This window comes from Lissotriton helveticus, chromosome 2_1 (genome assembly GCF_964261635.1).
Source record: "Lissotriton helveticus chromosome 2_1, aLisHel1.1, whole genome shotgun sequence".
Taxonomy (NCBI): domain Eukaryota; kingdom Metazoa; phylum Chordata; class Amphibia; order Caudata; family Salamandridae; genus Lissotriton; species Lissotriton helveticus.
The window spans coordinates 788,926,902-788,939,283 of NC_136059.1; the positions used below are offsets into that span (position 1 = coordinate 788,926,902).

A 12,382-nucleotide genomic window follows, 5' to 3' on the forward strand; every position below is an offset into this window, starting at 1 on the left:
TTTAAAAATAACAGGCTGTTTGAATACTCGGTGGGTGATCAAGAGTACATGGTACTCGAAACGCGTCGCCAGAAAGGTCAACAATAAACGTAACATCTTGCTTGAAGCCGTAGGGTCTGTCTCCTTCTTTCGCCACGCCGCGCGGTGTGGAGGTTTGAGGATTTCTTTCGGATATATATATATATATATATATATATATATATATATATATATATATATTGAAAAAACATAGGTTTCAGGCACGTTATAGTTTGAATTTCAATGGTTTTTTATATGCTAATTTCTAACTATAACGTGCCTGAAACCTATGGTTTCTTTCAGTGAATTTCAATGGTTTTTTAAATGTTAATTTCTCTGAAAGAACCATAGGTTTCAGGCACGTTATAGTTAGAAATTAGCATTTAAAAAACCTTAGAAATTCACTGAAAAAACCATAGGTTTCAGGGACGTTATAGTTAGTTGGACATTTCACTCATACAAAACCATAGAAATTCCCCGGTTATAGTTAGTTCAGATAACTATAACTTGCGCCCCCGCAAAGCACTGCTGATGACATCACATATTGCATCATTCATGACATGGTCAGTGTGGGTGGGTGGGTGATTGAAAGAGTACATGGGTACTGACAGGGCGATGGCTGGACTGGATGGGTAGTGCTCAGAGTATTGTAGCAGTGCATGTGTTAGTGCCTGGGTCATTGCATAAGTACACGGGTACTGATTGAATGATTGGAGTACTGCAAGGACAGTGCATGGTGAATTTATAAGTGTCTGGGTTTTGGCGGAGTGATTGGATAGTACATGGTGCTCGCTGGGTGATTGGAGGATTGCATGGGTAGTGACAGGGTGATGGCTGGACTGCATAGGTACTGCTCAGGGTATTGTAGCAATGCATGAGTTAGTGTATGGGTCCTTGCATGAGTGCATGGGTAGTGACTGGATGATTAGATTGCTGCAAGGAGAGTGCATTATGAATGTACAAGTGCTTGGGTTTTGGCGGAGTGATTGCATAAAAACACACACAAGTCACATCAGGCCCCGCCCCCTCCCTTCACCACTGTGCAAACGCGCCCCCTGGCAGGATTTAATTTGGGGGATTAATTCCTCTTGAATCCTGAAGGTCCCTGGGGGCCAACTAACCCACCAGGTACCTTCAGTAAGCGCCACAGAGCTGTGTTGCAGAGAGGTGCTTCGAGGCCATGCCCCTTTTTACACCTCTCTGCAACGCAACTCTGTTACGCTTACTGCACTAGTTGGACCTGTGGGCCAACTAGCCCACAGGTCCCTATGGGCTAGTTGGCCCCAGGGACCCTCAGGATTCAAGGGGACTTAATTCCCCAACTAAAAACGCGTCACAGGGCGCGTTTGCACACTTGTCACATCAGGCCATGTTTGCTATGACAGGGCCGGAGCCGCATGGCTCCCACCCTGCCATAGCAAATAGCAGTGTCCCGGGGGTGGGCACCCAGGGACACTGCAGGAGCAGGCCCTGGGGGGTGGCGGTCCCCAGGGCCATAAAGGGCTCCACGAGGGGGGTTGTGGGCCCCCCTCCCTAGAAGTGCAAAGCCCCAGGAGGTGGTGGTGGTGGTCTCCAGGGCTTGGGGGTCTGTAACGGACCCCCAAACTTAAATATACAGTGCCCCGGGGAGGTGGCGTATGTGGAGCCAAAACCCTCCTCCAGCCCATACACGGCCATCGAAGAAGTTGAAGGCCGTGCAGAGGAGCACATTTGAAAAGCCGAACAGAACCCGCTGGTAAGGCTGAAAGAAGAGTTAATGTGTCGCCATAACACAGAGCCATCATCTATATGAAGCAAACGCTAAAGGCAGTGACAACCTAAGAAAGCAGAAACTTACCTGCATGAGCGAGTGAAGTGCTATCCAACCTTAAAATCGGACGTGAAGACCTAGGCGTGAGGCCAATACGTGCAGAGGCTGCAGGTGGCATCTCGTGCAATTAACACTGCCTGAACAGCATATACTATCAATGGCAGTAGAAAAGAGTGTGATGTTAAATGCGGTTACATTCCTGAAGCACAACCTTTGTTTGTAAAGGCAAAGAAACAGAATACTGGTGCCAGGTGGGCTGCATGGATCGAGGCATTCATGATTTTATAGGCACAGTAGAAGAAAAAGATGACAAGAATACCATCAAACTTTTAAAAAATCTTGCCAGTAATGGAGTAAAAGAAGTGCCAAATAAAGTCTAACAGAATGATGCAACATCGTAACAAAAGATAAAAGACGCTTTGGAAGCCAAGTTCAATCCAATGCTGAACCAAGCAAGACAAGAGTCTAGTGAAATGATGGATGAGTTTGTTGAAAGACTTGATTTACTTATCAAATACTGTAAGTTCTGTGACTTTAATGATGATGAAGCCATCTGCCTCAGAGTCGCTGATGACTGTTTTTCAGATTCCTTCAGGAGAAGCATGTTGAGAGAGATACTCAATTTAGGTAAAATGTTAATGGCTGCAGTAGCAGAAGAACTAGCAGATCGACAAGCTGCTGATATGGAACCAGGAAACGTGCACAATGATTCAGCGAGGATTACGAAAAGCAAGCAGAAACACAAAACAGATGAACATAAGACGTCTCTGACTTGGGTTTTAATTTTTCTCCTGAAAGTAAATGTCCTGCCATAAGACAAATATGCAAGGGTTGCGGGAAAGAAAACGACTTCATAACGGCCTGCAAAGCAAAAGAGAATCCGAATGCCTCACAGCGAGAAGAGACAACTATTGCCCCCCACAAGATGTAAGCATTCTGCAATCCTTCTGAGGGATGGCCATTTCTTGTTTAAGATACATTTGTGACTTTGCTACAGTGAGTGTCCCACTGAGACACTTGAAAAAATAAAATGTTCCATTCCAGTAGTCTCCTGAACGCAACCACAGCTTCAGAGAAATAAAACATGGGACTGAAAATGCAACAGAAATGGACGATTTCCCCCCCCCATCCCAAAGTTACATACTGAGGTCACAGTAGATGTGAGCCCGGCCAGGCTGGGGATAATTGTTTCTCAAAACAATGGCCACCCAATTGTTCAGAGAAAGAAAATAAAAATCATACAAAGATAGTTAGCTGCTATGTCGCCGCATGCTTAGGTGGCAGCCATCTCAGAGCAGTAAATTAAAAAATAAAATATGCACAAAATGTTATGCACATTGGAGCATGCGAGCAGCATGGTCACACTGTGCAGTAGATGAGCCCCTGCAAAAGGTAATAATTAAATGTGAACCAAGGATGACCTGGTGGGACAAGTGAATTGGAAGCAAATGTGAAAAGCCCAGTACGAATGTGCAGCTGTTGGGCCCCTCTCAAAAAGTTAAATAATAAAAATAAAATAAAATAATAAGAAAGCGCTGGGTGATGGGGAAATGAGCCAGGAAACCAATGCAGTCTGATGAAGCACAGAAAGTAAATTACAAAAATAGTCAGCTGACATCAGCAGCAAAAGAATACACCTCACTCCATCAAAACACAGTGCAAACAAATTGCTCCTTGGGCGGGACAAACACAAGAATAAGGAAGAAATCCATTGAATAATGAGCACAGAACTGAAACTGACAAGTAAGTCATCACGAGTATGGTGTGGGAAAAAGTCCACTCTAAGACTCTCGTAGGTCTGTTTGCTAGAGGTTATCTGTAGGCGAGCACTAAAATGGAGAGTGAGAAATGAGCGTTCTGTTCAAAATGTAGCTACAGAATCAGCCTGGGGAGGAGCTTCAGGGGGTGTTTGGGGTGTGACACCACCCAAAAAAGGCATTATAAGCTTGGTAGTTATGTAAGGGGGTCGTGAGCTGGGTCTGCTATGTGTGTGTCGATTTTTCTTGTTGCCTTGATTCACTAAGAGGGTTAAAAGTGTTCATATTTTTGGATCTGAAACATAAATATATATATAATGAATGGTTTCGAAAAAAAGTTGCAAATCTGCACCCATAGAAGTGATCCTTGAATGGATGCAAATGTACTACTTTTTATAATTTACAAACATTGTCAGTAGCAGCCTTGGAAACCCTATAGTTAAAGCCACCTGACTATCCATTCTAAATAGGGTGAACAGTCGGATGGCTTACCCCTGACGGCACTTGCTCCATCGGTTCTTTAGAGTTTGTTTTACACCAATGGATTACATTTTACTCCATCGGTATAAAACTTGCAATCTGCCCAACTCAAAATCAGATATGCAGACCTTGAGCTTAGCGGACGGGATAGTCCTTCATGATGGAGTGGCCTGTCTGCCAAACTATAACTCAGCCGCAGAGGAACACCTAGTGCAAATTACTACTGACCTTACTCATCATGGGAACAGTCCATCCCATTTCATCCATTCACCATGTGGCCCATTTTTTTTGTTTAGGGTAATGTGAAAGCCACAGTAGGACAAGGTTTGTGCAGCTATGCAGGGCAGGCGGCAATTCTGGGGAGATGATGAGTCAGATGTGGGCATATCCATCCCTGGGGGGACGGAGGAGCACATAGGATGGAAGGAAAGGACCGTGTGTTTTGGAACAAGACAAGGAGGCTTCTTTGGAGGATGTGTGATATGGTAAGAGAGGGAGGGAATGGGGGAAGGCGAGCAGAGCAGCGAATGAAAGAGGAAAGAATGAAATCGGAGTATGGGGACTTGGGGAACAGTTAGTACTTCTGCAGAATGGTGTGGGGGAAAGGGGTAGGTAAGGAAGTTGTGGTTGTTCACAAAAGTTGGTGTTATATTGAAGTTGTTTCAAGCTGACAAGCAATGACATGAACCTGTCCTAATAAAGTGGCCTTTTACGCTTCATCGTATCACAGTATGGTGTGGGATTATTATACGAGTAAAAGAAGGGACAACATTCCGTCCTCTTTTCAGCAGCTTGTAAGCTGAATATGGAAACTGAGTCCATAAAGATTAGGTGCATTATAAGCAGAAGGCTCATTCCGGCATCTCAGTTTAATGATTCGAGGAGGTGGCTGTAGTGTTGCTGGCTGTGGAACGTACCACGGAGGCACACACCCCCTCCCACTGTTTCCCTGTTGGATTACCCCTCTAACGGAGTGGGCAGTTAGTTCAGCCCGACGTCTGCGTGGGCTACGTAAAGGGTTAATAAAAGGCCCAGGGCTCTGGGCGTGGTGAGTTAGTTTGCTAGCCACTAAGCAAACACGTGTGTCCTGTGTAGTCTATTTGGGAGGCCTGCACCGGGACACCACACTGGCGACGAGGTGGTCGCTGTTCCGGCCCCTGCGTGCCCCACGGCCACCACTTGTCCTCCCTCAGGCCGGCTACGCGTGCGGCGTGCCCCCGGCGCCCCTGCGCTGCCTCTAGCCTGGCGTGGCTCACCTGGTGCCTTCGTGTGGCCTGCCGAGGTTTCCGTTCGGCGCTGCGCGCCCCGGATGCGCCTCCGCCCAGCTGCTCCTGCCGCCGCTGATCCGCCGCCGCTCTGCGGCCCACGCAACTGCTGCCAGGTACCCCGTGCCGTCCGTCCACCACCCGCTGCCCAGGAGCCCGTCTCTGCGGCCTAGCCCTGTCCCGTGTGAGCTCCGCGGGACCAACGCAGGCGCTGTGCGCCCAAGACCACGTGGTACGCGCGCTGCGCTGCCGGCCTGCCATTCCTCACGCATTGCGCGTGTCACCGGCCCTGCTAAACCTCACGCATCTCGCGGAGTCTGCTCCTAGTGTCCTCCTGCTTGCCAGCAGTCCCTGGCATTTGTCCGGACGCCGTTTGGGCCCTTTTCGCTGCTCCATCATGGCCAACATTCCACCTCTGGAACCGTTTGACGTCACCGGAAGCCCCCCTTCCCAGGCCACCCGGTGGAAGAAGTGGGTGGAGCGGCTTGAGGTGTACTTCGTCGCGGCCAACATCGCTGTGACCCGCCAACGTGCCATGCTGCTGCATTTAGGGGGAGAAGCTATTCATGACATTTCTAAAGACATTGAGGAAGGTAACCCGCCCCACACATACAAGACCCTGCGGGATGCCATCACGAAATACTTTGAGCCCTTCACCAGCGCAGATTACGAGCGTTTCCTGCTCCGTCAAGCGCGACAGCTCCCGGAAGAGTCTGTAGATGTATTCTACGCTCGGCTCAAAAAACTGGCCAGCACATGCACACTCCCTGATGCGGAAGATGAAATTCGCGCCCAGTTCATCCATGGGTGCGCATCCCTGAAGCTGCGTGAGAGGGTGCTAGAGACGGACGCCATGTCCATGCGGGACATTCTGGCCCTAGGGCGGTCTAAAGAACTCTCCAAAGCCCGTGCGGCCCACATGGAACCGAAAGCTGCAGTGGCGGTCAAGACGGAACCGGTGTGTGCCATCAAATCACAACCCGCGGACGACCGGCCGAGACACCCCAGAAAAGGACGGCCGACACCGGCCCAACCTGCGAAGAATACGGCGTGCATGTGGTGCGGGGGTGCCACTCCCCACAAAGGCACCTGCCCAGCCCAGGGCAAAGTCTGCAGTGCGTGCGGCAAGGCCAACCATTTTGCGAGCGTCTGTCTCTCGTCGCAAAGGAAGAAGCAAGGCGCCCCACCCAGGAGAGTGCGTCAGATGGCACCACTGCCGAACACACCGACAAGCCGCGACATGGACGACGATGGCGAAGACGCTGCATCCGTTCATGTGGTGCGCATGCTCAACACCTTAGCAGCCATGTCTTCAGCCGAACCAATGTGCACCGTCCAAGTACATAGCCAAACAGTCAGAGCCCTCATTGACACCGGCGCGACGATAAATCTCATGGCCGCTAGTGTCTACCAGAACCTTGAAAATGCGCCACCGCTCCACCCCACGAGAGTACAGGTGTTCGCCTACGGAACCCGGCGCCCCCTGCGCCTGTGCAGGGTATTCCGGACAACGGTGTCCCACGACTCGACACAACTACAGGCGAAGATCTACGTCTCCCGAGAGGGATCAGGGTTCCTCCTCGGTTGCAGGACAGCACAAGAGTTGGGGCTCATACACTTCGCCCTGACAGTACAAGCCCAAGGATTGGACCATCTAGTTTCGGAACATTCCTCGCTATTCGAAGGAATCGCATGTTTAAGAGGCCCCCTGTCCGACTCCACATTGACCAGTCAGTGGCCCCGGTAGCCCTCCGGCACAGACGGATCGCTTTTCACCTCCGGCCCAAAGTCGAAGCTGAGCTGAGGATGCTTGAACAAGCTGGCATCATTGAACGTGTGACAGGACCCACACCATGGGTGTCCCCCATTGTAGTTGCCAAGAAGCCAAAGCAGCCGGAGGCCGTAAGGATATGCGTGGACATGCGCCTCCCCAACCTCGCAATTAAAAGAGAACGTCACCTGACGCCGACCATCGACGACATCATCGGAGAGCTTGCAGGATCCAAGTGGTTCTCCAAGATGGACCTGAGGTCTGGATACCATCAGATCCCCCTTCATCCAGACTCCCGCCCAATCACGACCTTTTCCACCCACGCTGGCCTGTGGAGGTACACAAGACTCAACTTTGGCATATCGAGCGCAGCCGAGGTGTTTCAGAATATCATTCACAACGTCCTACAAGGCCTCGACGGAGTGCTCAACGTGAGCGACGATATTCTGGTACACGTCCCGACCCTAGAGGACCACCTCAGACGCCTCCAGGCAGTATTCAATCGGCTAAGAGAGCGAGGCCTGACGCTTCACAGAGACAAATGTGAATTCCTCCGCAGAGACATCAGTTTCTTTGGGTACAAGTTCTCCGACCAAGGGGTAGGGCCTGACCCAGAAAAGGTCAAGGACATACACGATGCACCAGCTCCCGAATCTGTCACAGCTGTCCGCAGTTTTCTAGGCATGGTAACATACTGCGGGCGTTTCATCAAGGACCTGTCCGACCTGACCGGGCCTCTCCGCGACCTCACGAAGTCAAATGCCACCTGGAAGTGGGGCCCGGAGCAGCAGGAATCGTTTGAAAAGACAAAGGCAGCCCTGTCAGCAGACACCACCCTGGCCTATTTCAATCCGCAGCATGAATCGCAGCTGCTAGTGGATGCCAGCCCCACAGGCCTTGGAGCGGTCCTGTCGCAACAACAAACATGCGGGGAATGGGCACCCGTAGCGTATGCCAGCCGCACACTGACGCCCACCGAACAACGCTATTCTCAGATCGAAAGGGAGGCCATCGCCATTTTATGGGGATGCCGCCACTTCCACATATACCTCTATGGACACCCTTTCTCAGTAATCACCGACCATAAGCCCCTCATACCGTTGTTCCAAGGCTCATCCTCGCGTCCACCCCCGAGAATCGAAAAGTGGGTATTGCAGTTGCAGGAGTTCCAGTTCACAGTGGAGTTCCGGCCGGGCACACGGAACCCGGCGGATTATTTATCAAGGCATGCACGTCCAGTCACCAATGCTGAAGCAGCTGAAGCGGCGGCCACAGAAGAATACGTCCGGCTGATCGTCGAACGGTCACGGCCTCGACCCATGTCGTTAGAGGAAGTAGCGAGTGCCACCAAGAGCGATGACTGCATCCAAATAGCGATCCGCGCCCTAGAGTTAGACGATTGGAAGGCGCTACAAAGCCCAGCATCTTTCCGCACCCCAGACACCCAGGCAGCCCTAAAAGCCCTGTATCAAGTCAGGCATGAACTTTCTTTCTCCGCTGAAGGATGCCTCCTGCGAGGGCCTCGCCTGGTACTGCCCAACAGCCTCACCCAAAGAGCTGCCTTGCTGGCCCATGGGTCACACCAAGGGATCGTTAAATCCAACAGCCGACTCCGGAGCAAATTGTGGTTCCCAGGGCTCGACAGAGCGGTTGAGGAGGTGGTCCAAAGTTGCCCAGTGTGCCTAGCGACGAGCCTACCTAACCCTCCAGCGCCTGTGATCACTGAAGAAGGGCCAACGTCCCCGTGGGCACGAGTTAGCGCAGACTTCGGCAGTCTCCCCGGAGGCAAGTACATGCTCGTAGTGGTAGACGATTACTCCCGCTATCCAGAAGTTGAGATTGTCACATCAACAGCAGCAGCTGAGGTAATCCCGAAGTTCGAGAAAATTATTGCCACCCATGGGCTCATGGAGGAGGTCCGCACTGACAATGGACCCCCATTCAACGGCAGTGAATTCACAGAGTACCTGCAAAGCCATAACATCAAACATAGACGGATCACCCCAAGGTGGCCTCAAGCCAATGGTGAGGTAGAGAGGCTGATGAGGACTCTGAATAAAACTATCCAAATTGCAACAGCCGACGGTCACTGTCTGGAGTTAGCCATCTATCAGTTTCTCCGTGAATATCGCCTGACCCCACATTGCACCACAGGAGTGTCTCCAAGCCGACTCTCTTTCAATCGGGCCATAGCCGATACTATTCCACACCACCCGTCGTGGGAGCTAGCCCCGGTCCCCAAAAACCGGTCCATGGAACAGCGCACCAAGAACAACCAGCAAGCGTCCCAGAAACGGAGAGCAGCAGACAGCCCGATCCAAGTGGGAGACATGGTCCTGGTAAAAGACCGCCATCCTGGCGGGAAGTTCCGCATGCCATTTGAACTTGATCCTTGGAGAGTAACAGAGGTAAATGGGACCATGGTCACTGCCGTCAAAAATGGAGAGACAGTGACAAGGAACATTTCATTCTTTAAAAGAACACCCGAAGCAGGAGAAGACCTGGGACCAGACACCTGGTCTCTGACCCCCCAACGCCGACCGTCGGAGCCGACGGACTCAGACACTCCGGCGAGCCAAGCCTGTGACCTCACTCCAACAGAAGACCCCAACGGCAATGAGAGCGAGACTGGAGACCAGTCCCTGACTGCGCCAGAAGAGCGGAGCCAAACGAGATACAGTCTTCGCCGGTGGCCCAAGCCTTCCCAGAGGTATCGGGCCTTCGTGGCCCAGTGTTGGCGTTGAACAGATCAAGATGGCTGACCCCGCCGAGAATAAAGTAAGACTGTTCTGATTTGTAACCTTTGTAATTTTCCTTCCAGAGACCGCGTCAGAGACTTTTGGCGAACTTTTATAAAGCCGAAACTTTGCAGTGTTTCCTTGCAGCACCCCAAATGACTATGCAAAGACTTTTGTGAACCATTGCATCCCAGTTTGTTTTATCCCTAGGTAAAGGAGGAATGTAGTGTTGCCGGCTGTGGAACGTACCACGGAGGCACACGCCCCCTCCCACTGTTTCCCTGTTGGATTACCCCTCTAACGGAGTGGGCAGTTAGTTCAGCCCGACGTCTGCGTGGGCTACGTAAAGAGTTAATAAAAGGCCCAGGGCTCTGGGCGTGGTGAGTTAGTTTGCTAGCCACTAAGCAAACACGTGTGTCCTGTGTAGTCTATTTGGGAGGCCTGCACCGGGACACCACAGTGGCCTCTGCTGTTCCGGCAGTAAATGCATCTTACTGGGTGTGCTCACCTGCTGCCGACAAGGACTATTTTTGTAGGTTTAATACTGCCCTTTGACAGAGTTCTGTCGAAGTCAGAGAGGATACCCGAAGTGAAACAACGCATTGCATTATCCGGGGGGAAGGGGTATTCATCACTTGCTGAGTGTGGTGTCGAGGGAGATTCGGAGACGCGTCGCCATCACCCACCTGTGACTTTGCCAATTTCTTCTCCAGCACGTCGTTGTCTCGCTCAGTCTGCTGAAGACGTTTATTAAGCTCCACGACGTCTCCCTTCAGTGATGCCAGGGCTGCTAAATGGAGCTGTAAAACATAATCAAAGCACAGCGGGGTTAATAAACTCGCCATCTGCCAAGGGTTCTCCATCACATAGATTGAATAATGATGTCAACACTGGCGGCCGAAAGGAGGCGCGCTACGAATTCCCAAACACAATATTATGCCAGCCAGACAACCAGGGTTCAACTATCGCCCATTTGGAGAAAAGATATTGGGATTTTTATAGCCGAGGATTGTGATGATAAAATGTGAGTCAGTCACTATCATGATATATACTTTAGCACAAAAAAGGCTGGCCTACAGAGATGAACTGCATCCTGCCTGTTGACTGGATATATCTGCCAAGTGCAAAATGCACGCAGGACAACCACATAACACATTCTTTGAAAAGCGTGACAAGGCGAGGGCATAGGGTCCTCATAGGGGCAATTAAACAGCTTCTTAAAATGAGGGATGGGTGTTTTGTTTTGATCATTAGGGGGAGAGACAAACATTATGTTTCAATATATTTGTATTCGAATTTTACTTCATGTAGACATTGATAACATTTAGGGGTCGACATGGAATGCAGTTGCGACCCCTAGCCTGCCCCTTGCTACCCCTGGCACTCACATTGCGGACCCTGGCCTCAGAGGTGGCAAAATCAGTGCCAAGAACACAGGGGTGTCTTGCATTATCAGAGTCAGGCTCTAAGCGTATGTTCTGCTCACTTTTATTACATTAATAGTGAATACTAGTTTATTATTCACTATTAGTGTAATAAAAAGTGGCGCAGCAAGATATCGACCTTCACCGGCATCTTCAATAAAAAACATAAGCTGGTTTTAATATATGTTGTGTGTGAATGGGTGAAAGAGAGTTTGTGTAAGAGAGCATGTATATGTGTGAGCATGTTTGTTTGTATAAGGGATCGTGGATGTGTGTGTCAAAATGAGTGAGCAAGTATAAGTGAGTCCAAGGAAGAGTGAGAAAGTACGAATGAGTGATTCAGGGTGACAGTGAGTGCATGAGAGTAGGTAAAAATTAATGAGTGCAAGTGAGTGGTAATGATCGAAGGAGTGCGAATAAGTGAATGTAAGTGAGCATGTGTTTTTATGCTTGCAGATCTGCTGTTGGACCTGGCATGCGTCGGTTTTTGGCACTGCAATACTGGAGGCAATACTTATGGGATACCCTGGGCAAAATGATACCGATGGCACAAAGTAAATTTTGTCATGGAGCACCCATGAAAAATGCCAGCCCAGGCATTCTGGAGGAAATTCTTGGCATTGGCGGCACTTGTGCAATGTTTCTGGTGCTGGCACATTGGAGGAAATTCTTTGCAAATAGGAAGACAACTGTGGCAAGGTCATGGGGCCATCCATGACGAAATGTGGTCCTTGACATATTAGATAAAACCTTTGCCATAAGGGACCTCCATAGGTCAAGAGAAGCACTGGCATTTTGAATGTAATGTTTGGGCAAAAGGGGCCACTATGGCACAATGCTGGTCCTAGTAAAGGAGGTCATTTTTGACATAAGGAGGGACCCATAGGACATTTTAAAACATACTTAGGTGAGCTCCTGGGAACTGTCAGCTTTTATTAGCTTTTTCTAAAGACAATGCTCCCTAGACAGTATGGTAAAATACAAATCAATATAGACTCAATCAGTGCTATATTCTCTGTCCAGCCGGACAGGTTTTAGTAGATAATAAATGTATAACATAAAGTAAGTGAAGAAATCCAAGTGGGACACAACCTGCGTCCTACTGACATAAACAAACAA

General features: G+C 50.0%; 1 protein-coding gene across 3 annotated transcripts in view; it reads right to left on the bottom strand.

The window, feature by feature from the left end:
• Positions 1–12,382, bottom strand: part of MCC (MCC regulator of Wnt signaling pathway) — a 1,512,525-nt gene that overhangs the window by 689,879 nt on the left and 810,264 nt on the right. For all 3 annotated transcript variants that reach the window (XM_078675515.1, XM_078675517.1, XM_078675516.1), the window contains one exon: positions 10,526–10,639. In XM_078675515.1, the coding sequence (XP_078531641.1) occupies positions 10,526–10,639 (114 nt within the window). The remainder of the gene's footprint in view (positions 1–10,525; positions 10,640–12,382) is intronic.